At 36.3% G+C, this 25,915-nt stretch overlaps 1 protein-coding gene across 6 annotated transcripts; it reads left to right on the top strand.

Moving 5' to 3' along the window:
* The first annotated feature begins 1,228 nt into the window (after nucleotides 1–1,228).
* LOC107847722 (tRNA (guanine(37)-N1)-methyltransferase 2) lies at nucleotides 1,229–22,753 on the top strand. 6 transcript variants are annotated; one of them, XM_047398768.1, is made up of 11 exons: nucleotides 1,229–1,497; nucleotides 4,746–4,843; nucleotides 6,184–6,288; nucleotides 16,559–16,621; nucleotides 18,746–18,819; nucleotides 19,305–19,809; nucleotides 19,888–20,016; nucleotides 20,186–20,350; nucleotides 21,053–21,159; nucleotides 22,294–22,368; nucleotides 22,490–22,753. In XM_047398768.1, the coding sequence occupies exons 1-11, from the start codon at nucleotides 1,397–1,399 to the stop codon at nucleotides 22,541–22,543; spliced, it is 1,476 nt and encodes a 491-aa protein (XP_047254724.1). In that variant the 5' UTR covers nucleotides 1,229–1,396; the 3' UTR covers nucleotides 22,544–22,753. The 6 variants fall into 6 exon arrangements, with proteins under 6 accessions (XP_047254724.1, XP_016547649.1, XP_047254725.1 ...); XM_047398769.1 differs by having other exon boundaries at nucleotides 1,270–1,497; nucleotides 22,294–22,430; nucleotides 22,513–22,753; XM_047398771.1 differs by having other exon boundaries at nucleotides 1,271–1,497; nucleotides 22,513–22,753.
* The last annotated feature ends 3,162 nt before the right edge of the window (nucleotides 22,754–25,915 follow it).

Raw genomic sequence — 25,915 nt, forward strand, 5'->3', positions numbered from 1 at the left:
TTCCTAATGAGTGTCGGTTGTCTTCAAGCTGCTGTCGTCCCTGACTAAAGGCGCTCTCTGATGCAACGGTTGACATTGGAACATTCAAGATATCTCTAGCTAATCTTGAAAGCACGGGATATTGTGTTTCATTACTCCTCCACCAATCCAATGTGTTGATCCGTCGTCTGCGATCCTCTGATGCCGTCCGAAGATAATATTTCAGCTCTTCCCGATAAGTTGATGTGTAAGTTCTCTCATCAACACTGTTCCAACAATTTAAATCATAAAATGAATCAGAAAAACCACTATGTGCCGGCCTTTTAGAAGATGGCTCTTCGGGAGGACGAGGAGCGACAGTTGGAGTGATATTTGTAGGTACGGCTAAATCAAATAAATCAGCATAGTGATTATATAATTTTTCTATGTAATCCTTTACATCAGCCTTAGCCGTCCACAAATCAGGTTGTACTTGTTCAAAATCATAGTTAGTATTTATTTCTAAGTTAGTATAAATAAGAGTACTAAAGTGACATATATGATTATATTTCACGCACGGATTTAGCATAGCACCAACCAAGTAAATAGGGGGAATCGAAAAAAAATATTTTTTAAATTTCGTAAACATGGCGCCAACAGCTTCTTTATAACCTTCTTTATTTTCATATTCTTTGAGCAAACCAGAAATATCAGCTATATATGCCAAAATATTACAAACAGTAGGATAATAAGCACCGGAAAATTCAACCGTAGCTACATAAAATTTTTCTAAAAACTTAACAAGATCATTAATTACAACCCAATCAGAATTATGTAGCATGCAATCAGCAGAATCAACAAATGAATCGCAATGTTGGTTAAAAGCTAGTGTAATAGGAATTATATATTTATAACAAGTTTTTAAAAATTTATACGTAGAATTCCATCTAGTGTCAATTTCCTCAGGCATCAAAATCGGTGTAAGTCCATTTTCTTGACATTTAACTTTAAATTCTCTAATTCTCGATCTACGATTATTTCCTTGAATAAAACCAACGGCAAGATGAATTTTTTCAATATAAAGCTCAAAAAAATCAAGACCATCTTTTACAATTAAATTATATATATGACATGCACTCTTAATATGAAAAATTTAAAAACTAGCTGTTTGGACCCAAAAACGGCTATAGAGCCGTTGGACCAACTGCTAGTTTGGCCCAAAATCCAAAATATATATATATATATATATTTTTTTTTAATTTTTTTGGATCAAGTCGAATTAACCGGACCCATTTTAACAAAATAACTTGCTCGGAACCCAAAACCCTAAGCCCTAGGGTTTACCGGGCCGGATTAGGTAGTCGGGCCGGGTCGGGTGGGCACCCCTAATTCATATAGAATTGCACAAGTTTCATTACATCATTTGTAGTTGAAAAAAATGGTGGAATTGGATGAGAGTAAGTTTGATATGCAGCTGAAATTATGGGCGCTTCGAATACCACGAGAACATTGCAAGTCTGCTATGAAAATACTCAACGGGTAACGTCTTCTTAGCTCTATCACTACATTTGCCTTATTGTTATTATTTTTTTAATAACTAAGGTGTCCAGCCTAGTTAGCGTGCAACTTGACTAATTCCATGGGATACTTGGCACTAATCTTGGGAAGAAATCTACTAGGACACAACCTTGGGTGCTCCATTTGCCTGATTGTTGTAGTATAGCATAAGTCATAACTGGTAAAGGACATTTGATTCAACTATTAGATATAGGATGGATTTTCTTAAAAAAAATAAAATTAAAATGAGCGTTTTATTCATCATCAATAGCTAAGCTTTCAGACAGATTTGAAGGAGTTGCACTAGAGTACAAACTACCTTAATCGTTCTTGGAGGATAGCAATCAACTATCTTCAATATAAAGAGAGATGAGTTAAACGCTACTGAAAGTTGAGTACATAGACCATTTGGTAGTGTACCAGGTATCCCAAACTATAAAGAATGTAGGAAGGTTCGAATTATTTTTGATTTTTTTCTGTTGAAGATCCTTATGACTCTGTCTACTGTCGTGAAGCCTCTTACTTGTGATGGTAAATCAGTGCAATTGTTGTTGAACATCTGCATCTGAGAAGAGTGACTCAAGCTAGCAAGCTATCTGCGACTTGGTTATTTTCTCTGAACAGATTCCATTTCTAATCTTCTGCACCTCCTTTAGAATCCTCCGGGGAATCAAATTTGAGCCGCTGTTACAGTCAATTGGTAGCTCAGAGATCGCTCTCAGCTAGCTACAATGTACTAAAAAGTATTCCTTAAGCACCAATTAATGCCAAACTGGAGAGCAGCTGGCTCACCTTAGCTTTTCATTATCTGTATTATTGAGTTGTGTATTAAATTATTCTACTTCACAATACTTGCTAGGAGTTGAATGGTTTTGCTTGATAAATTATCCTATAGACATTGTTTTCCTTGTCAAAATAGAAAACAAGTTTTTTGGGCACTGACACTTTAGTTACAATGTTTTGATCTTGATAAAATAAAGTGTAGTGTATGATCTTTTACCTGAACGATGATCCTTGATAGCTGTGTATGGGTTTGATGATATTCCATTTTTACATTTGTTGTCTAATTAATGAGAAATTCAACTTAGAGGCATGCCGTATATACCTTTTTTTATCAACAACAAAAACATACCCATTGTATTCCCACCTATTGGGGTCTGGGGAGGGTAAAATGTACGCAGTCCATACCAACCTCTGAAAAAGTAGAGAGGCTGTTTCCGATAGACCCTTGGCTCAAGACAAAAGGATAGTAAATACAGTTGTAATAAAACACTTGTAATAAAACACAAGCAAGGTGAAATAACAAAAAATATGGCACCCACAAAGCAGTATCATAAACTACCCCCAACCCTCCTAGCTAGAGACTCCACCTTATGACGACTACTAGCAAGGTCACCTACCCGCACTAACCTTTTACCCTAATTTGCGCTCTCCATACCTTTCTATCTAGGGTCATGTCCTCAGTAAGCTGTAACTGCTCCATGTCGTGTCTAATCACCTCCCTCCAGTACTTCTTCGGCCTACCTCTGCCACGTCTGAAACCATCCAAAGCTGATCTCTCACACCTCCAAACTGGGGCATCCATGCCCCTTCTCATCACATGCCCAAACCATCTCAACCGCACTTCTCACATCTTGTCCTCCATCGAGGCCACTCCCACCTTCGCCCAAATAGTCTCATTCCTTACCCTATCACCCCTAGTAAGTCCACACATCTACCGCAGCATCCTTATTTTCGCTACCTTCAACTTCTGGATGCGGGAGTTCTTGACTGGCCAGCACTCTGCTCCATACATCTTGGCCGGACGTACCGCCACTGTATAGAACTTTCCCTTAAGCTTGGGGAGGCACCTTCTTATCACACAGAATACCCGAAGCAAGCCTCCATTTCATCCACTCCGCCCCTATTCGGTGCATCACATCTTCATCAATCTCTCCATTCCCTTGGATCATAGACCCAAGATACTTTAACCTGTCCCTCTTACCGACAACCTGCGAATCTAACTTCACTACCACCTCGACCCCTTACCCGTGTCACTGAATTGGCATTCCAAGTACTCCGTCTTTGTTCTACTCAACCTGAACCCTTTAGACTCCTTGGTTTGTCTCCAAACCTGCAATTTATCATTAACCCCTCCTCGGGTCTCATCAATCAAAACTACATCATCTACAAAAAACATACACCAAGGCACTTCACCTTGAATATGCTGCATCAAAACATCATCACTAAGGCAAAGAGAAACGGACTAAGAGTCGAACCTTGGTGAAACCTTGTCTGACAGGAAAATGCTCTGAATCCCGTCCCACTATCCTCACTCGAGTCTTCACTCCATCATACATGTTCTTGATCGCTCTGATGTACGCCACCGGGACCCCTCTAACCTCCAAGCATCTCTAAAGAACCTTCCTGGGGACTGTATCGTACGCCTTCTCCAGGTCGAGGAACACCATGTGCAAGTCCCTCTTCCTCTCCATATACATCTCCACTAGTCTCCGCACAAGGTGAATTGCCTCTCTCGTCGAGCGATCGGGCATAAAACCAAATTGATTCTCCGAAATAGACACGATCTTCCTCATCCGCCGCTTGACCACCGTTTCCCAAATCTTCATAGTGTGACTCAACAACTTGATGCCCCTGTAGTTGTTGCAACTCTGAATTTCACCCTTGTTCTTGTACAGGGAGTCATCGTACTCCATCTCCAAGCCTCGGGCATCTTCCGAGACTTGAAAATGCCATTAAACAATCCGGTCAGCCACCTCCAACCTTTTTATCAAAAATAAATATTTCCTTCCACACTTGATTCTTCCGAGTAAAACATAGTCTAATGTTCTCTATAATTCCAAATGAATTGAAAGCCTTGGGATGCACTCATCTTTGGAACTAACTAGCTTTTCACAAGTGACTTAAATATGTACTTCAGCTTCCTGTTGCTTTTCTCCCTTTCCCCACCTGTTGGTGAATTATCTTTTAATTTACAGTACAATGTCTTGTGAAAATACCCCGTAATGTCACATGTGAAACTCAATATTAGATGTTGTTTAAAGGTCATACTTTCCACAATGTTTTTATTGTTATATTTTCTGATTTAGAGCACACACTTTCTGGAACAACCAACTATCTAACTTTCAAATGCTTTAGTGGTATTTCCTTTGTTTAGGGTCTCATTTATCTGTCTCATTTACATTTAACCTTTTTTTGGAAGCTGTTGGTGACAAGATCATTTTGTGTAGGCATTTATTTGACAGACCACGCATAAAGCCTATCACTGAGGATCCAACAAATGGAAAAACCCGTTACATGATTTTCTCAGAAAAAGTAAAAAACCCAGGTAAATGATGTTAAACATCTTTGTTTTTGTGTTATTTTTGGCTGATGATCTTGGAAAATATCTCCCAGATATCTGCTGTAAATTGGAATTTCCTTTCCATTAAGATTGAGAGTTTTAACATCTTTCATGCATGAAAGCAGCTTCTTGTTATTTCTCCAATCAAAGTGGCAACCATAGTTCGTGATTGCGGGAAACAAGATCTGCTATGGGGACACCAAAATGGTGCTCTTCTACGCCTTTCGATAAAAAAAAGTAAAGAGAAACAACTAAAGAGTTTACTAACATATTACAAAGAACCGGATTATCTTGATTCTCATTGATGAAAACTTGGCATCATCAAAAAAAAAGCAAAAAAAAAAAAAAACGTGGCATCTTATTGGCTGACCAGTTCGCTGTCGTCTAACATTATGCTTAAAATTTATCACGCTCATCGCCAGCTTGGGCAAGTAATGGGGGAATACAGTTCATGGCATACCTTGATTTAGAAAGCCATACAGCATACTCATGTCTGCCTCTTCCCATTGTTGATCAGATGTGTTCTTCTTAATCTTACCTTTCTTTTGCCTATCTTGTTCTTTTCCGGTTCATGAATGAAAAACAATCAGAAAGCACAAAGCTCTTGGGATAGGGGCTGCTGTCTTCTTTTAAGGATTGTTGCTGTTGTTGTTGTTGTATGTTTAGCAGTTTTTATCTTCCATTTTAAGGTCATTGTAGTTATTTATCTTGCTTTAAGGAACACATAGCTTTGCTTTAGTTCCTGGCTTCCTGCTCATAGCCTCAGACAATTCAAGATCCGTCTTGGGCTCTAACTATAGGAAATCAGATAAATGGTTTGTCACTTCAGCATGCAAAGCATGCAAGTCTCTGCTTGGTATACGTCTTCCTCTTTTCCAAACCAAAATGAGGTTATGTGTGGATATTGTCTGTGTCACATAGTTCTCAATCAATTCTGGTTGTAGGAAGTTTTATTTAACACATCGTTCTTAAGTAACTTTGTTACTCAATTCACTAATCATTATGAAGACTCGTTATCCATTTTTGTTATTTGTGGTTCTGTTCATTTCCTGTGTTGTCTCTCATCATGCTTTCTTCAGTGTCATGCCCTAGAGCCACTGTTACTAACTTTGGATGTCTACAAACAACTACCTAGTGTAGTCCCACAAGTGGCTCTGGGAAGGGTGGGTAGGATGTACACAGATCTTACCTATCTTTGTGGGGTAGAGAGGCTGCTTCCTTTGGATGTCTGAGATGCAAATTTATCTTGAATGCTCGTACATTCTCATTACTGTCACCACAACTTCGTGCTAACTTGCTTACTTTTTTGGCCAATTATGTGACAGACTTGTCTGATATTCCTGCTCAAAAGCTTGCTGAACTGAAAGGCCTGTGTCAGTTTGAAGTTGTTCCCCATTCACTGACACTTGGCTATTCTTATTGGGGTGCAGGTCAGCAACGATTCTTCCAGAATAAGTTGAAATATAAGTCCTATTATCACTTTGCCATTCCTGATATTATATGTCTTTTTCTTGCAATACTGCAATCCTTTTTACTTGAATAATTCGGAGACTAGTTCCCAATGGATGTCTCTGCTTTTCTCTCTTATTCATTCTGTACTTTTTGAAATCATTTGAACTTTGCTGAGGCGATATCAGTTGTTCCAAGTCATAGTGAATACATGTTATCAACAATACGGCAGAACAGGAACAATTTCAAAGCTTAGTTTGATAACGTGTTATATTTTCAGTTACTATTACAAATGTTGCTCACCTGAAATAAAAGGAAATAGTAGAAAGGCACTGAAAATTATGTATTCCGCGGAAAGTTGAAAGACACTAAAAGTTAAGTGTTCTGTGACTAACAATCCAAATCCAGTAACATTTGTCTTACTGAGGAAGAACTATATCCTTAATTGAAACTTCTTTGCAACTTCTGTGTGACATTCTCTATCACTCAGTCCCTCATTTGTAAACGTGTTTCACAAACGTCGTGTACGAAGGGAAATTGTTAAAAGTTGCTTTAAGGAATAATACACGTGATTTATTTTTTATTTTTCTCCAACTTTTTTACATACAACTCCTAATCAAATTAGGATTTTTAGTTTTGGTAGGAAACTGATTAGTTATTATTTATGGCAGCAAATAGGTTTTCTTTTATGGTAAGTTTAATCTATTTTTGGTTGTAATAACACTATTTAAGGAGGAGTTGATGATCAATAATAAGTAGTTTTACCAGAAAAGAAAAATAAACTTCTTTGCGTTTCTTCTTTTCTAACTCATCTCTATTTTAAGTTTTTAAGAGTATTAAAACCAACAATTGGTATCTAGAGCTATTTTTCTTGAGGGACCTGTGAGTGAGAGATGGATTCTGAAAATAATTTTTCACGAATGGCTCCACCCGTTTTTGATGATGAAAATTATCAATTATGGGCTGTGAGAATGGAAACTTACTTGGAGGCTCTTGATCTATGGGAAGTTGTGGAAGATGATTATGAAATTATTCTGTTGCCAAATAATCCCACTACAGCCCAAATCAAGAGTCACAAGGAAAAGAAAACCACGAAATCTAAGGCAAAGACAACTCTGGTTGCTTCTGTTTCAACAACTATTTTTACAAGAATTATGTCTCTTACATCACCAAAAGAATTTTGGGATTATCTGAAGAAAGAATATGCTGGAGATGAAAGAATTTGCGAAATGCAAGTATTGAATTTAATAAGAGAGTTTGAGTTGCAGAGAATGAAAGACTTCGAGACAGTCAAAGAGTACTCAGACAGATTACTTGGCATTGTTAACAAGGTAAGATTGCTAGGCACTGAATTTAAAGATTCAAGAATTGTTGAAAAAATTCTTGTTACAGTGCCCGAAAGATATGAAGTATGTATAACTACCTTGGAAAATACACAAGATCTGTCCAAGATTACTTTGGCGGAGTTGTTAAATTCTTTTTAGGCACTGGAACAAAGTAAACTTATGAGGCATGATGGTATGGTTGAAGGAGCCTTAATAGCCAATCACAAAACTCAAAGAAGGGGTAAAAATATAAATAATTACCCACCTTGTGAGCACTGTGGAAAAATGGGTCATCCACCATACAGATGTTGAAAAAGGCCAGATGCGAAGGGCATCAAGTGAAATCAACTTGGCCATGAAGTAGTGATTTGCACAAGCAAATTTGAAAACCATGAAGCAGATGCACGTGTGGTCAATGAAGAAGAAGATCATCTTCTTGTTGCAACATGTATCTCAAGTAAGGTTTCAACAAATTTTTGGTTGATTGATAGTGGTTGCACCAACCATATGACTTATAACAAGAGTTTGTTTAAAGAATTAAAGCCTACTGAAATATTCAAAGTTAGGATCGAAAATGGTGACCAGATTCTTGTTGAAGGAAAATGAATTGTTGTCTAAGTTCAGATAATAAAGCAATTTCAGATGTTCTTTATATACCTGATATTGATCAAAACTTGTTGAGTATTTGTCCACAACAATAACAACAGCAAACCCAGTGTATTCCCACTAGTGGGGTCTGGGGAGGGTAAGATGTACGCAATCCATACCACTACCTTCGAAGAAGTAGCAAGGCTGTTTCCGATAGAACCCCGGCTCAAGACACGAGATAATAACCAAATCCGTAATAAAGCATGGAACAAGATGAGAGGACATAAATACGCCACCCGCAATGAATAATAAACAAATAATAGTAAACAAATTCGTAATAAAGCAGGGAACAAGGTGGCATAACAAGAATAATACACTCACCAAATAAAGTCCTACCCCAACGACCCAAACTGGCACTAGCCTTCTAATCTAATTCGCGTCCTCCAGATCTTCCTATTTAGGGTCATGTCCTCAGTGAGCTGCAACTGCTCCATGTCCCGCCTAATTACCTCTCTCCAGTATTTCTTCGGCCTACCCCTACCCCGCCTGAAGCCATCCAATGCAAACCTTTCACACCTACGAACCGAGGCATCCGTGCCACTCCTACGAAATAGTATACCAAATATAACTTAAACAAAACTATAATAATCAAACCCTTAAGGTATATATCATACGTTAAAAAGGAAAATTCAAAATGGCACAAACCGACCTAACATGAAAAAAGGACTAAACCTTTTATTAAAAAAAAATCTCTCATTAGATTGATGTGTTGAATATGTAAGTTGATTATTAAGACTGGGCAAAGTTCAAGTTACAAATTCATAAAATCAATTTAAAGAAATACAAATTGGAAAAAAAACACATGGGATGAAACCCAAAAAAATTAATTCACAATTAAAAGCTCATGATTCAGAAAAGAGCTCATGAATGATCAATAAAGCAGTTAACATACTTAACTTTCACATGTTACATACAAGGAGGGATGCACTTAGGGGTCGTTTAGTAGAAGGTATAAGAATAATGCTAAATAAGATGTATTAGTAATGTCTGCATTATTAATGCAATTATTAGTAATGCTGGTATTAGTTATGCTGATATTATTTTTTACACAGTGTTTGGTTTGATGTATTAAATATAATAAATATTTATATATTTTTTATAAAAAGATGTTTGTTACTAAAATGCCCTTTTTTTGTATAGTTTCTTTCAAGCTTAGAATTAGCAATATCTAGTGTTGTAGAAACAGAAAATCCATGGAAGTATTATCCTCCTATTTGATGACATAACACAGAAAAGTCTTATGCTAGCATCGACGAGACAAAATTCAAACAAGAAAAAATGGAGATGAAACCAAACAAATGGAGATGAAATGATGTCCAACATCTCTTCTGCAATTTTTGCAAAATTCAAACAAAACAAAATCAATTAACAAAGAAAATCTATACTATGATTATCTAAGACAATGTTGAAGTTAAAAATGGAGATGAAACAAGAAGAAAGTAGCAGCAGCTACAGATCGAAGTTTGATTAAGAAGAAAGAAAAAAACTTTGAGGGGTAAATTTGTCTTTTAATAAGTTAATGCATGTGTTGAAGCCTTTGTATTGTCAATACATAGAAAATGGATAGTATTAATAATACACACCTCAATACACAATAAAGTGTATAACTAATGCAAGCATTAGTTATACATAGACTAAAAAATGTATCAAACAAGGTACTAGTAGTACACATTAACTAATGCATGCATTATTTTTTTCAATACACTCTACCAAACGACCCTTAAAGTGGACATTGGCTTAAAGGTAAAAGCTGAAAGAAAATGTAGTCATACAACAACAACAACAAACCCAGTATATTCCCACATAGTGGGGTCTGGGGAGGGTAGAGTGTACGCAGTCCATACCACTACCTCTAAAGAAGTAGAAAATAGTCATACGCATGAATCATTTAGATGGACAGAAGGCTTCGGCATATTTTTATTAACACTAGGAAACTCAAATGATCATGATTCCAATTTAACAATGACTCACATACATTTTCAAATAGGAACAGAGACTCTTTTTATTAATGCTCGACACAACTTTGCAACAAATTTGCAAGTAAAAAAAGGGGAGAAATAGCAGGTGTATTCCAAAACCTCAAGCCTTACTAAAAAAAAATATCAAATAAGGTTATGAATCAACTAAGCATAATAGAAAGCTATTGGAAAGGAAAGAAAATCTAATTTTTTGTGAACACCAAACATAATACTAACAACGATGTTCGCATTACGGAGTCCAAGCTAATCAACAAATACATGTTGGGCTAGAATACTAGTATTCGAGTCAAAAATCAAAAGTACTAAACCAGCAATACACCGAAGCAAAAAGGGATTAAAACTTTGTAAGCTAATTCCAACAAACGTCGGTTCAACGAAAATCAGTAATTATGTAAATTCACGAAAATTCTATGGCCTTCAAGGCCTTCTACAGCATAAAGTCCCACCATAACTACACTTACGATAAAAATTAATGCTCATAATAAAGGAAAAAAAAAAGAACAACGAATAGCTAAAGAGTTGAAAAAGAGAATGGTGGGTTTACCTTTCGTGGGGCAGCGAACGGGGATTAAGAGCATTGAAGACGGACTTCCGCCGCCACCGAAATTTCAACTCAAACCTGTCAGAATTCAACTTTTGTCGGCACTTATTTTCAAAAGCTTTTCTTTCTGGATTTTGGTTACGTGAGGTTAGAAGCACCCCCCGAACCTCCAAATTTTTTTCCAAAAATCCCTCTCCTTTGCCTTCTTTCCCTCAATCCCTTTTTATAGGGGAAGACATTGATTTTTCTCTTTAAAAATAGAGAAGACATATCCCTAAAATTTGGATTCTAAATTGACCCTTTTGATTTGGATTGGATTTAGTAACACACAATCTTGAGCAAGAAAGTAAAAAAGATGGCTCCTAGGCCTGTAAAATTCAGAGATAAGATGAAATTCTGTGATTTTCGGATCTTTGTTGGTTGAGTTTCAGTGTTGGGTCGGGTATTAGTCATTGTTGGCCGAAGTTGGGTCTGCCAATGGTATCAGGTTGATTTACGGGTCGGAGCGGTTGGTGATATTGTCGTTGTTTACTAGGGTGGTCGTCGATGTTGATGTTGATGTTGAACTCACTGTTGTGTGTTGTTGTTGAATGTTGTCGTTGAATGGGTTTTTGCCGTGGCTGTGTTGTTGTCGTGTATTGCTGTTTATTGATGAGTATTTGCCAGTTGGTAGAAAAAGGATACAAAGTATCCTTTGAGGATAAACATTGCTTCATCAATGACGGTGCAGGAAAAGAAGTTTTAAATATTAAAGATGAGAGGTAAACATTTCTTATTTGATCCAATGGAAGATGTTTCTGTAGAACATGAAAAAGATCATAGGCTGGAAAAATTAGAAGATAATCCTCTAATTGAAAAAGTACAAGCAATATGTGAACCTCCTAGGTTTAAAGGAGATTTCAATGTTCCTAAAGGAATGGAAGCAATGGAGGAGTTATCTATGTTTCAGAAAAATAAAACGGGTAAATTCAAATTCAAGATGTAAACAAAGCAGGAAGACATGCCAAAAGGATTTAATAGTCAAGGGTTGCATTCAAGACCAGAAGTGGATTTAGTTCACTACAAGCCAAAAGATGAATCTGCAGATTTATTCGCAAGGTCACTTTTGGTTATCAAGTGTGGAGATCCCAAGACAGTAGACCAAAATTTTGTAGTTCCTAAAGCAAGGAGTGTTAAAAGTTGCTTTAAGGAATAATGCACATGATTTTTTTTAATTTTTCTCCAACTTTTTTACATACAACTCCTAGTCAAATTAGGATTTGTAGTTTTGGTAGGAAACTGATTAGTTATTATTTTTGGTAGCAAATAGGTTTTCTTTTGTGGTAAGTTTAATCTATTTTTGGTTGTAATAACACTATTTAAGGAGGAGTTGATGATCAATAATAAGTAGTTTTACCAAAAAAGAAAAATAAACTTCTCTGCATCTCTTCTCTTCTAACTCATCTCTATTTTAGTTGTTAAGATTATTAAAACCAACAAAAATAAAGAACATCACCTTCCTTACTTCAAGCTCTATAGCACGAGCGAAGAATGAAAGAAGGTAAACTTTTCCTGATGCATCTGTAGCCTCTTGCTTATAAGTATGGTTTCCTACATATCCATAAATAAGTCTACTACTCCATGCTGCCAGGGAAATTGAAAACCTAGGCTCTGATATCAAGTTTGTCATGATCCAAATTTGGATCTAGGCCATAACAAGGAACATGACAAGCCACGACCCATTAGGCAAACCCTTTTATCTACGACATGCTCATAATGAAGGAATAGGAGAAGAAAGAAAACTACTAAAACTCCATGATGAGGATTGCAGCACAAAGTAGGTGGATCAGACGTTTTAAAGTAGGAGGTTGAGTGGGGGAAGAAAGAGAAATATGCTACATGCTCTATCCAGACAACGCTATCATCTTTTGTGAACCTGTTGCAGAACAGATTTGTTATCTCAGGGTGATTTTGGTTTTGTTTGAAGCCGTGTCTGCATTGAAAATAAATTGGGAAAAAACAGTTTTTCCCAGTGAATGAGGTTCCACATATTCAACAGTTGGCAGACATTCTGGGGTGCAGGGTGGAGCAATTGCCTACCACCTATTTGGGCATGCCATTGGGTAGCAAACTCAAGGCCTTGGATATTTGGGATGACATTTTGGAGAAAATCGAAAAGAAGCTGTTTAGATGGAAGACTCAATATCTTTCTTTAGGGGGGAAAAGGATTCTCATAAACTCTATTCCTGATTCCTTCCTACCTATGTGATGTCCTTATTCCCAATCTCAGCTAAAGTGGTGAAAAAATTACACAAGTTAAGGAGGAAATTCTTATGACCAGGGGATAAAGAAGATAAAGGCTATAGTTTAGTAAGCTGGAAGACTGCACTCCTCCGCAAAGACAGAGGGGGTTTGGGGATCAAAAACTTAAGACTGCAGAAAGCCTTTTGAAGAAATGGTTCTGGAGATACACTAAGGAGGGGGAAGCTTTTCGGAAGGAGGTGAATTATAGCCAAATATGGTGAACTAAATCCTTGATGTACAGAGAACACATCTGAACCATATGGTGTGGGAGTATGGAGAACAACTAGAAATCTATAGCCATAGTTGGAGGCAAATTCGTACATAAAAGTGGGAAATGGTAGTAAAACCAAATTTTGGAAGGATGTTTGGATAGAACAGTTCCCTCTTAGGGACTCTTCCCAGATTTATTTCGAATTTACGTAAATCCTGATGCAAATGTAAGTGATTGCTGGACAGAACAAGGATGGGATATGACTTTTTGAAGACTTTTAAATGATTGGGAGGTAGATAAAGTGGCAGAATTAATGGGGAAACTTGGTGGAGTAAGCATAAAGAGGGCTTGCTTGACACAAGAAGTAGTACTACTGAAGAAGGGCAGACAAACTAGTTCCTGGATTTTTTTTGTGCAATTTGACAGGCGAAACAAATAATCACCTTTTTTTGCATTGCAAGTTTCACTGCTCAACTCTGGAATTTGTTTCTCAATATCACAAGCTTAAACTGGACAATGCCAGAGCATACATCAGATCTGTTGAGTTGCTGGATTAGGAGAGGAGGCAGTACGAGTCAAAAGAGATGGTCGTAGCTAATACCATCATGCATATGGTGGTCACCGGTCAGTTTGGAGGGAAAGAAATAGTACATATTTTGAAGATAGATTCAATTCCATACACAAGGTTAAATGGAATTGTTTAGTAATTTTATTTTTTTGGTGTAAACAGCTTTGTATAGTAGATTTAGATCAGATTATAGAACTGTAGGAAGCCTGTAATTGATACTATTTGGAGGTGGCCAGCATATCCTTAATGCTGAGGAATAAAATACTTACCAGTTTCCAGAAAAAAAAAACTACTAAAACCGTCTCAAATAGAATTAATTGCGGAAGCATGATCCAAGAGTCCATGTAAAACATCCCAAACCACCCAACAAGAGTCTAAGCAGTGAAGCACTAGAATTTGGATACGACTGATACAAGTCACAGCTCAATTGAAGAGTCGCAAAGTGAAAATAAAGGATTGAAGTTGAAGCCGAATCCACGGACTAATAGCAGCTCACCTCAACTAGATAGAACTGGCAACTGGCCATAATTACTAGATCTCCGCGTACTAGTCCTGCACACATGCATTAACTGTGAGTCTAAGAGTCCCAACAAGATCAACCTGCTCACCCAATCTACCCCTGGGGAAAAGTCAGAAATCACGGCTAGTGCATACAAAACCCCTCATCATCGCAATACAAGTATAGATACGATATAAAGTGAAACAACTGTACTGAAATCATGAATAAAGATGATGAAAGTTGGCATGATGTTCGAACTACTAAAACTGCTATGATGCCATGAGTCATTGCTCAAGGTCAAATTCAACTGTGTGTGAACTGTTAAAATTGCCTAGTGCCCTGGGTCATTACTCAAGCTCATCCATTTTTTATCTCCAAATTTCTTCTTTTGCCCAAAATTATGTCCTACACAATAAACATTCATATTAAATATAACGTGCTCAGATTCAAACATACTACAACAACAACAACAACATACCCAGTGTATTTCCACAAAATGGGGTTTTTAGGGTGGGGGTGGGGTAAAGTGTGTGCAGTCCATGCCACTACCTCAGAGGAAGTAGAGAGGCTATTTCCGATAGACCCCCGACTCAGATTCAAACATAAACACGATTAAAACATTCAAAATAGGAGGCAAAATGTAGCATAAAACATATGTTTCTAGCAAAATATCAGATAGCTATTGTTGTGTGTATCTGTGAGAAATATAGGAGAAAAATTATTATTGAATTGTTGTACCTGCATTATTACATTGAGACCCTATTTATAGACACTATATTCCAATCCTTTTCCAGGTAGGACACTACATTCCAATCCTTTTCCAGGTAGGACACTACATTACAATCCTTTTCCAAGTAGGATTCTATATACTATTCCTATTCATACTCATATTCTAACACTCCCCCTCAAGTTGGTGCATACAAGTCATATGTACCAAGCTTGTTACATATGTAACTAATATGATAATCGGTGAGAGACTTGCCGAAGATATTTGCACGTTGATCACTCGACTTCACAAATTTTGTAACAATATCTCCTAAGATTATCTTTTCTCTAACAAAGTGACGATTAATTTCAATGTGCTTAGTCCTCTTATGATGAACTTGGGTAGTCAATGATGAGACTTTTTGCCTATCTCATGACAAAGTGATGTTTGATTTTCTGATCTCATCATTAAAGGTTTAGACTTAACCATAGGACTAAAACAAAAATCAACGATGAATGTCTGCAGAAATTGTACTGAATCACCAAAAAGATAGAGAAGGGTCTAACAGATCTCACTGGAAAACTGGCGAAGGTCGTCGGATTAGGGTTGCGACGATCTAAATCCGAAACAAACTTAATGAAAAAGGTCGGAACGACGACCCTACTGAAAAAGAGAAATTATATGGGTAGAGTTGGAATGAAGGCACGACCTTACTGAAAAAGAGAAATTATATGGGTAGGGTCGGAATGACAACATGATCCTACTGAAAAATAGAAATTATATGGATAGGGTCGGAATAACGACACGATCGTACTGAAAAAAAATAATATAGGTAGGGTCGGAACGATGGCACGACCCTGTTGAAAAAGAGAAATTAAGACTCTGATATCATGATAAAGAAATAGACCTCGGGCCTAACTCAACCTCAAAAGCTAGCTCATGAGGGGAGGATTGCCCAAGACCATATAAGGAGACCAAGGACCCTTTAACCCACCGATGTGGGACTCCAACACCCCCTGCACGCCTAGGACTAGACATCTGGAGCGTGGACAATATAAGACGGGGGGCCCATGTGAGAAATATAGGAGAAAAAATATTATTGAATTGTTGTACCTACATTATTACATTTAGACCCTATTTATAAACACTACATTCCAATCCTTTTCCAGGTAGGACACTACATTCCAATCCTTTTCCAAGTTAGACACTACATTACAATCCTTTTCTAAGTAGGATTCTATATACTATTCCTTTCCTACTCATATTCTAACAGTATCTTAAATACCTTAGAAACTAATCTTCACAGGCTTTGCCGTCCTATGTAATGTGCAACACTTCAGCCGTGTAATATTACTAAAAGCAGTGTTCATTGAGTTCATATGTATGCTGTGTGTGTATTTCTGTACTTTTCAAATCCAATACTTGAGATTGATATTACTAGTTGACTTTATTTTCACCAATTGCTACTTCATAACTGGAACTTCATTGCAGATCATATATTAAAGCAGATTCTGCCTCCTGGCCTTGAAGTACCATCGTCATTTGAAACAATAGTTAAGTACTTTAATCCAACACTTTTCTCTGTATATCTTTTCGATTGAACATTCTTATGCACATTCCTAGGCAAATGGGCTTGGGGAAAAATGGGTGAACTGGACCAGTTTTTGTATCAAGACTATCATGTTTTCAGTTTGATAAATGGTGAACCTGTGGGCTTTTTTCAGTCAGGAAGAGGGTTAAGACAAGGGGACCTTTTATTTCCCTTCCTTTTCATTCTAGCAATGGAGGGTTTCAACAGTATGATGAGAATTGCAATCCAAAATAGGTGGGTGACAGGTTTGAAATTGAACAACACGGATTGGGAAAGTCTGGAAATATGTCATTTGCTTTATGCTGATGACACTGTTATTTTTTGTGAACCTAAAGTTGAGCAGATCAGGTACAATAGGTTGATGCTAATTGTTTTTGAAGCCTCCTCTGGCTGAAGTGTTAACTAGAGTAAAATCGGTCTATTCTCCATAAAAGAGGTGCCTCATATTCGAAGCTGACATTATGGGATGTAAGGTGGAGACTCTGCCAACAGTTTTTCTTGGAATGCCCTTGGGTTTCAATAATAAGGCGATGGGTATGTGGGATGGTATCATTGAAAAGACAGAAGAAATTAGCAAAATGGAAAGCACAATAGCTTTCTTTGGGAGGTAGACTCACTTTAATCAATTCAGTTCTAGACTCTTTAATTACCCTATGTAATGTCTTTGTTTCCTATCCGTCCAAGGTTGTCAAGAGGTTAGACAAATTAAGAAGACTTTTTCCTTGGCAAGGCAATAAAGTAGGGAAGGGGTATAATCTTGTAAAATGGAAAATTGTACAACAAAGCAAGAAAGATGGGGGTATGGGTATTAGAAATCTCAGGTTACATAACAATTGCCTAGTGATGAAGTGGCTATGGAGATTCAATGAAGAAGAGCACTCACTTTGGAGGGAGGCAGTTCGGTGCAAATATAAACAACATAAGCCTTGGTGCACAGACGAGGTCAGTACCACTTATGGTGTGGGAGTTTGGAAAGCTATTAGAGCATTGTGGGACAAACTGGAAAAACACATTTGTCTTAAAGTGAATGACACAAAAATACTGTTCTGGAGGGATGCTTGGCTAAACACGAACTCATTGAAGGATGAATTCCCTGATCTGTTTTCTTTATGTTCAAACCAAGATGCTACCTTGGGAGACTGTTGGACTCTTCAAGTCTGGAATCTTCTCCTTAGGAGACACCTAAATGACTGGGAGGTGGATAGAGTGGCTAAACTTCTGATGGATATTGATGTTTTCACTGGTATAACCAATGGCGCTGATGCTATTAGATGGAGACATACATGATGGGGTTTTTTCTTACAAAAGAGAACAGGGCTTCTTGTATAGGGAACCCGATTCCATGGAAGAACATCTGGAGAGTATAATACCTTCCAAGGTGTAATGCTTTACTTGGTTGGTTGCTAGAAGAGCATGTCTAACCCAGGAGGTCCTCCAGAAAAAAGGCTTCACCGTTGTGCCCAGATGTTTTCTATGTATGGAGGCTAGAGAAACAAATAGTCATCTCTTCCTTAATTGTAAATTCACAACTCAAATCTGGACAATGTTCCTCAACCTCACAGAAGTCAAGTGGAAAATGCCTGAACACACTGCTGATTTATTGAGTTGCTGGATAAGAAAAGGGGGTAGTAAGAGTCGGAAGAAATGGTGGAAGGCAATCCCCGCGGTTATCTGGTGGTCAGTGTGGATGGAAAGAAATGGAAGATGCTTTGAGGATATATCTAATTCCATTCATGAAGTGAAATGGAATTGTATCGTATCTTTATATTTTTGGTGTAAAGAACATTGTATAGAGGATGTAGATGATATAGTAGTCTTTTTAGGATCTTTGTAAGTTTTTCTCTCCTTGTTTTTCTCTAGTTTTGTCTTTTTGGAGGTCTCCAGCATGTCCTTAAAGCTGAGAAGAAAACAGTACCAGTTCTCAAAAAAAATAAATATATATACTCTCTGAATAGGTTATAGAGAATCTTGTGTTGTGGTCTTTCCTTTAGCTAAATTTCTATGCTTCTTTAATTCAGCATCAGAAGTTTCAACACTCTAACCTTCCAACCGAGTTCCCTAATTAACTGACTTGGTATTTGTTGCAGGTCACATTGCTCATATGAATATAACTGATGAGCTTCTTCCATACAGGGATGTGATTGCCAAAGTCATTTATGATGTATGTTTTCTTATTTATGCCCTCAATCAAATATTCTCTTTAGCTATTTCCATTAAAAAAAAGAGAAAGTACAGTTGGTTTTCTTTCAAAATTCATCTTATTGAAGAATCTCTGCTATAGTGCGATGTAAATGTTTTCATCTGTAAGTTGTTTGGCATCACATTTAACTTCTTCACCTTTAGTATTTTTGAACTAATTCATGAGAATGAGATAATTTATTTTTCTTTTCCTAAACTTAGATTCTTTCTTTCTGTATGAAATTGCTTTTAGTCTTTGACTCAACATTATTGTTGGAGGCTTGGAGCAGACTCTTGATTTTAGGGCAGACTGTCTCCTCCCATCTCCTTCACTTTATGTACAGGCATCCTTGTGATTATATTTTTATCATCATGTCTCTTTTAGGTAGAGGATTCTACCCTATCTTTTCCTTCCGAAGTCACCAGTCTTCTTACTTTGAACAAGTTCTTCATAACTGATCCTTGCAGAAAAACTACCCCAGGATCCAGACAGTTGTAAATAAAGTTGGAACAATTACAAATGAATTTCGTGTGCCAAAGTTTGAGGTACTGGCTGGGAAAGATGATATGGTCACAGAAGTGAAGCAATACGGAGCAACTTTCAAGCTTGATTATAGCTTGGTGTATTGGAATTCTAGATTGGAGCATGAGCACATAAGGCTGGTCTCAAAGTTCCAGTCAGGGGAGACCATATGTGATATGTTTGCTGGCATTGGTCCTTTTGCTATTCCCGCAGCACAGAAAGGATGTGCAGTATATGCAAATGATTTGAACCCAGATAGCATTCGTTATCTCAAAACTAATGCTGAAATCAGCAAGATTGATCATCTAGTTTTCCCATACAATATGGATGCAAGGAAATTTATCTTTCAACTCATTTCTGTACCCTGCAATGGGAGAAATGCAGAAGCTGAGACTGATTGCTCCGAGAAATTCAGTGGACAAGCACATAGGGAGAAACTATCTGAAGACTGTACGTGAACTATTCAGTTATATACTGATTATCTTACACACAAAGCATCTCATCCATTAATCTGAACCACCCTTGCAGGTGAGTTCAAAGAAGAACCTGACAGAACGTTATACAACATTGCCGGAGAGGGGGACTCATCTGTGATGGAAGATATAAGTGTGACTTCTGTGAAAAGACGTGCAGAGAGTTCTCAAGAAGGTGGGGCTGGTAAAGAAATGATATATACTCTAGTGTGCTTAGTAGTAATCGCTGATGTGTATAATTTAGAGATAGCTTTCTGTTTATATCCAAATGCTGAATCCAATGTTTCTGTGGATACCATGCTTTTGGGATGCCTTGAACACAAGTAACTGAATTTGTTCATTTGGTGGATTAGAGGGAGAAGGAAGATCTGCCGTCAATGATGGTGTTTGTGTTGCTGGTAGGAGAAAAAGAGGTCCAAATAAGCGAGTGAAGGGTTCCGAGTCATTGAACACAAAGCCCTCGGAGCATGTGGACCATGTGATCATGAACCTACCAGCTTCTGCTTTGGAGTTTCTTGGTAAATCATCTATGACCTTATCTCCCTCTCAACATCATATCTTTGAACTGAGGTCAATAGTTATCTGCTTTTCAGCTGTCTTTATCCAAGTTTGTTGAACGTCTCTTTCTTATACTACATGTAGATCATAGTGCAAGAATCCAATACAGTTTTGACAGGGTTTTACTCATCGGTGGTAATATTTTGAACCTTGTGTCTTAATATTAGTATCCAACCAATTTACAAACTGCCATAAAGAGGGAAATGTGAGAAAACTTGCCATGGCTTCTAATGACAACAACTTTAGGTCAAAGTCCTGAAAAATGTCTACTTTTTGTAGATAGGTCAATAGATCTGGTGCTAAAAATGTTAGAACCAATCTTCATCTCTGAATACTGTGATGCATTTACCAAGTCTCTGAACATAATATAGTTTTTGATGCAATAAACTGTGTCAATCAAATCCATTTGTTGTACTTCGCATGCTCTATTTCAACTAAGTCACCTCTTACTGTGATAAAAATAGAGCTGATGTTACCCTAAGCTCTATACCAGGCTATAGCTGTGTTTTCTGGAAGCATTTTCTCGTTAAGTACCTAGTTTTTCTGGGGCTTGCGATTCCTTTAAAGCTGTTAAACAAAACTTCCTGTCTTGTGGTCAGACACTGATATCTGCTAATGTATTATAATTCGAAGGCAATTAATAGTTTCTTTTCTTTCCCTAGATGCCTTCAGAGGCCTTATAAGAAGGAGATACTGGAAGGGGTCTCTACCCTGGATTCACTGCTATTGCTTCATACGGGCAAGTGAAACAGAAGACTACATAATTTCGGTAGTACCTAGTCCAATCCTTTTCAGTTTGACAGTTAAGACTTGCTCGTATTCCAGTTATTTCTCATGCTTCAAAGCAGCATCTGAGAATTCAGAATTGGTGGTGTGGTTCTCTGCTATTTTACTGTCTCAAAAAGCTGAAATTAGCATATCAATAGGTGTGGTCTGAAAACGTTGTTTTTGTTTTAACAATGAACACTTTAGTTTCTTGTAATTAATTTAAGCTGTTACTGGATAAGACTTGAGGTTGTTCATCTTAAATGTGAACTTGAGGCCATTGTGGTATTAATATATAGGCTAACTTTGCAAGGTTGTATTAAAGCCTATAAATCTCTCTTCTTTTTCTCCCGCTAGATTGGGGAGAGCTCAAAAATGGTAAATTGCTCGCTCTTAAGTTAGTAATAACCTTCTGCTCATTATGGGATTATTGACAGCAATGCTCTCTCTCTCTCTCTGTCCTAATTTTCATGTCACGAAAATAAATGAAGTCAAATGACGATCATCGCCCTTGACCAAAAACCTTATCAATTTTGGGGTAGATGAAAGCATGCTCTTACTTTTTCAATTGCTTCCAACAGGATTATTTGAAATTTACTCAGATAAAATCATTGATAATATAATGGAATAAGTGCATGACATGAAATGATTCGCAATTTAGTAACAAACCCGAAATAGAGAAGTTCTCGGGGCATGTCAATGGGTTAGTAAATTACGGGTGTACTTAATATAATACGTGGTTGTTGATCTAAGTTGCGCGGATTCTTCACTTTCGATGCCGCACCCGTGTCGGATTCTCCAAAAATACACTAGCTTTGGCGAATCCGACACGCACCCATTGACATTTTTGAAGAGTCCGAGCAACATAGTTGGTGATGATTACTGCACTTGGTTAATGTTTACCATGTCCTTGAATAACTCGATTGACTAAATGCTGTAGCTTGCATAGTATTCAATATCTGGACATAGTATATCACAGGTCAAGTTGGTTATTAATGCTCTCAGTTATTACTTTACTATGTCATTTGGTCCTACTAGTGCTACTAAATCTACCTTCACAACGTACTTATTCCCATCTTTCATTTATTTCAGCTAGTCTACATTCTCTTGTATGGTTTACTCAATTTGTGACTTGCAGGTAGCAGAATCTGCTCTGGGAGCCAGAATCCAAAACCCCAAATTTCACAGGGTTAGAGATGTTGCTCCAAATAAGGTACAAGTTCAATATAGGACCAACTTTTTTGGAGTGGCATCATTCATTTGTTGACTTTACGGGTATATTCTTATAATTTATGCCCCTGAGCTGGTCTTTTTCCTATCTTAATCTTATGCAGGCTATGTTTTGTTTAAGCTTCAGATTACCGGAAGAAACATGCATTGATGATTAGGGTAAACAATGATGCTCTTCAATCTCGGGGTGAGAATCATGAAACAATATGTATCTTCATAGCTGGACTCCTGCAAACTGGAAATTTATGTGTTAAATGCTTGACCTTTAGTTTTTGTCTGTGTTGGTTGAGTTGGATGTATACTTTACTGAAGGAGTAAGAAATGCTTTTTAAAGTGATATCCTATGAAATCCATCTTTTGTTCTTTTATACTTGCTGTAATAGGGGTCTATGTGAATTCAGCCCCCACTCCCACAACTAGGGGTGTTCATGAGTCGGTTATTGGTCAAAATCATAACCAAACCAACTTAGTTAATTTTTAAAATTCTAAAACCAAATCAAACCAACACAAAAAAATAACCGTCGGTTTAGTTCGGTTCGTTTTTTCGGTTTATAACTTTAGTTAATGATAAAAGTTGAATTTTTTCTTAAAAAAATTCAATCCAACATATGAGATGTCAATCGAGTGTTGTTCCTCAACCTTGAAACTAAGATGTCAATTTAGGGTTATACTTAGGCAAAACCATGAACAACACTATATGAACGCTTCTACAAAAGTATTTAGAAACTAAATATAAGAGAATGATATGATAAACCCCCAAAAAGGTAAGCACATATATTTTTTGCTTAATAGGGACCAAAAAGAAAGTCCAAAACTAGTGATTATCTATAGTTTAATAAAACTCACCTATAAAATCCCATAGACGACAATATAATTTTAAAATTAGTATCATTTGTCATTCAAAGTGCGAAAATCATATAGAATCTCATAACGTACAATCAACTAGATGGAGACATATGACTAAAAGTGCTATGACTAAAGTTAAATTCATGATTAAAATTTAAAATATAAAAATATTTATATTTTATTTATGAATAATATATAAATAATTTATATATGCATACGTATGTGTGTGTACACATATATATACATATATATATGTATACATATATATATATATATAATTTTTATCAGTTCGGTTTGGTTATTTTGTCGGTTATTTTAGAGTAAAATCAAAACAAATTACATAAGTATCGATTTTAAAAATTTAAAACCAAACCAAACCTAACCAAATGTCGATTTTTTTTAATCGGTTTGGTTTGGTTTGTGGTTCGATTTGATTTTTAACCAAACCATGAACACCCCTACCCACAACTTATGACGTTGGCATTGGAGCTTGAGCTGACGTTATAGTTACTCTATATGTGCAAGGGAAGTCACCAACCTTGACAAGGTCATTAAACTTGCTTTGTTTGTCGATCTTAGTTATCGCTATGGACACCTTGCTACTTGATGACACACGTGGATGTTGACGGAGGAATTTTATCTTTTGCAGGATGTATATCTTCTTGAATAGGAATTGCACCAGTCTCAAACCAACTTTTTTCGGAAAATCAAAAGCCACAAAAAGCTTGAAACTTTTGATGAAAAAGGAAATGTAAACAACAATAGAAAGGTTGCATGAGCCTTAAAACACGTAGATTTTGGTTGGAAAGTGGGGCACTGTGGAGGGTTCTTTTCAATATCCTTGCAGAAAAGAGTCAATATCTCTATTAACCAAAAAGTGACGACCTCTTCAGCTTTCTGGGGTTGCATCTTTCCTTCTACTTTATTTTCTTTTGCCCCCACCAAGTCACATTTGTCAACAACATATTCAGTAATTTCACGAGTGAAGTTTGGAGAGAATCAAATATATGTTGACCTTATTCTACCTCGATAGAGACTAACAATATAGGGTGTGTTTGATATGATGGAAAGTATTTTTCAGAAAAAGTTTTTTGGTTTTCCTTTGTTTGGTTGCAACAAAAGTTTAGAAAAATATTTTCTAAGACAACTTATTTTTCACCATTTGATGAAAAATGACTTCCCTCATGGACCAAGGGAAGTTATTTTTCAAAAAATGATAAATGTAACTTATGACCTCACCCTCACCCCTCTTCCCACCCCAACAATACTTATATTCACATGACGCAAAAAATTTATATTTCTAAAAAATTTACATTACTTGAAAATGTTTTTCACTGTGCTTTGCTTCAATTTTTCACTATTTGAAATAAAAAATAATGAAGCCCGAATTTTTTCCATTTTCAATTCGTTGAATATATTGTTATTTTCATATGCATAGAGGAAGACTTATTTATGTTACTTTTGTTAATTGCATAATTGCATAATTCATTTTGTTATCGATGTAACTTGTTTCACGAGGTTGAATAAGTTTGTCGTTCTGTTATATTTCTATTAATTGTAGTATCTTGAGATCGTCCTAACAGAATATGGAAAAGTGTCTCCTATATTTGTTAATTAATAGTTGCTTTAATTTAGTGATTGTAATATTTTAGTATTCGATATTGATATTATTTATTATGCTTAAATTAGTTCTTACAAATTTTTGAGTTGCTAGAGGCACTGATATACTAGTTAACAGATAGTAGTATTTTCTAAAAAATATTTTTTCACTCATTAATCGAACACTAGAAAATATTTTTCTAAAAAATATTCTCTACTCACCAACCAAACACCATAAAATATTTTTCGAAAAATATTTTCCATTCACTAACCAAACATGAGAAAATAAGTAGAAAATCAACTTATTTTTCAGGAAAATATTTTCCATAGTTAGTCCGCCTTTTAGGGGTCATTTGGTTTGAAGACAAGTACCGATGGGGTTAGTAATCATGTTATTTTTTATTTTTTATTGGTTGTTTGGTTTATTGTATTAAAAATAATATGCATTGCATAATTTATAAGTAGACGTTTAGCCATAAATATTATTTACAATATTATGAAATACGTTTTCGCTTTATTCAGGAATACTTATTTGGTCATGAAAATCAAAACATATCTAAAATATGTTTTCACAATTTTTGATTTTTTGAAAAACATCTCAATGTATTCATTATTTTTGGATTTATTTTTTTCCGTCGCTTTATTTTTAAATACTACCCCAACTTTCTTTTTATTTTGTACAAAAACCACCAACCAAATTAAATACTATCCCAATTTTTTAATTTTTGGTTTGTTGGTGATGTTATGGAAGACGAAAACATGGCTCCATGTGGTTGTTTTCAATGTTCGATAGTAAATATTGTTTATTTTTGTATTATAGTGGAGTTGTAAAAGTAATTTAATTTATTTTGCTAGTTTTTAGAAATTGAGGGTATAAATTCTATTTATAGAAAAGTAAATCAAAACTTCAAAATATTTTTGAAAATATTATGGCCAAACACAACTCCAACTTTATTTTCAATTTTAAGAATACCAAATAAAGTGATTTTTATTTTTTTATGGCCAAACGGGTCCTTACGAATAAGTTTGTTTACTAAAATGCTCTCCATCTTATTTAGCTTTTTATATTAGTGGTGTGTAAAAAA

This window comes from Capsicum annuum, chromosome 11 (genome assembly GCF_002878395.1).
Source record: "Capsicum annuum cultivar UCD-10X-F1 chromosome 11, UCD10Xv1.1, whole genome shotgun sequence".
Lineage (NCBI taxonomy): Eukaryota > Viridiplantae > Streptophyta > Magnoliopsida > Solanales > Solanaceae > Capsicum > Capsicum annuum.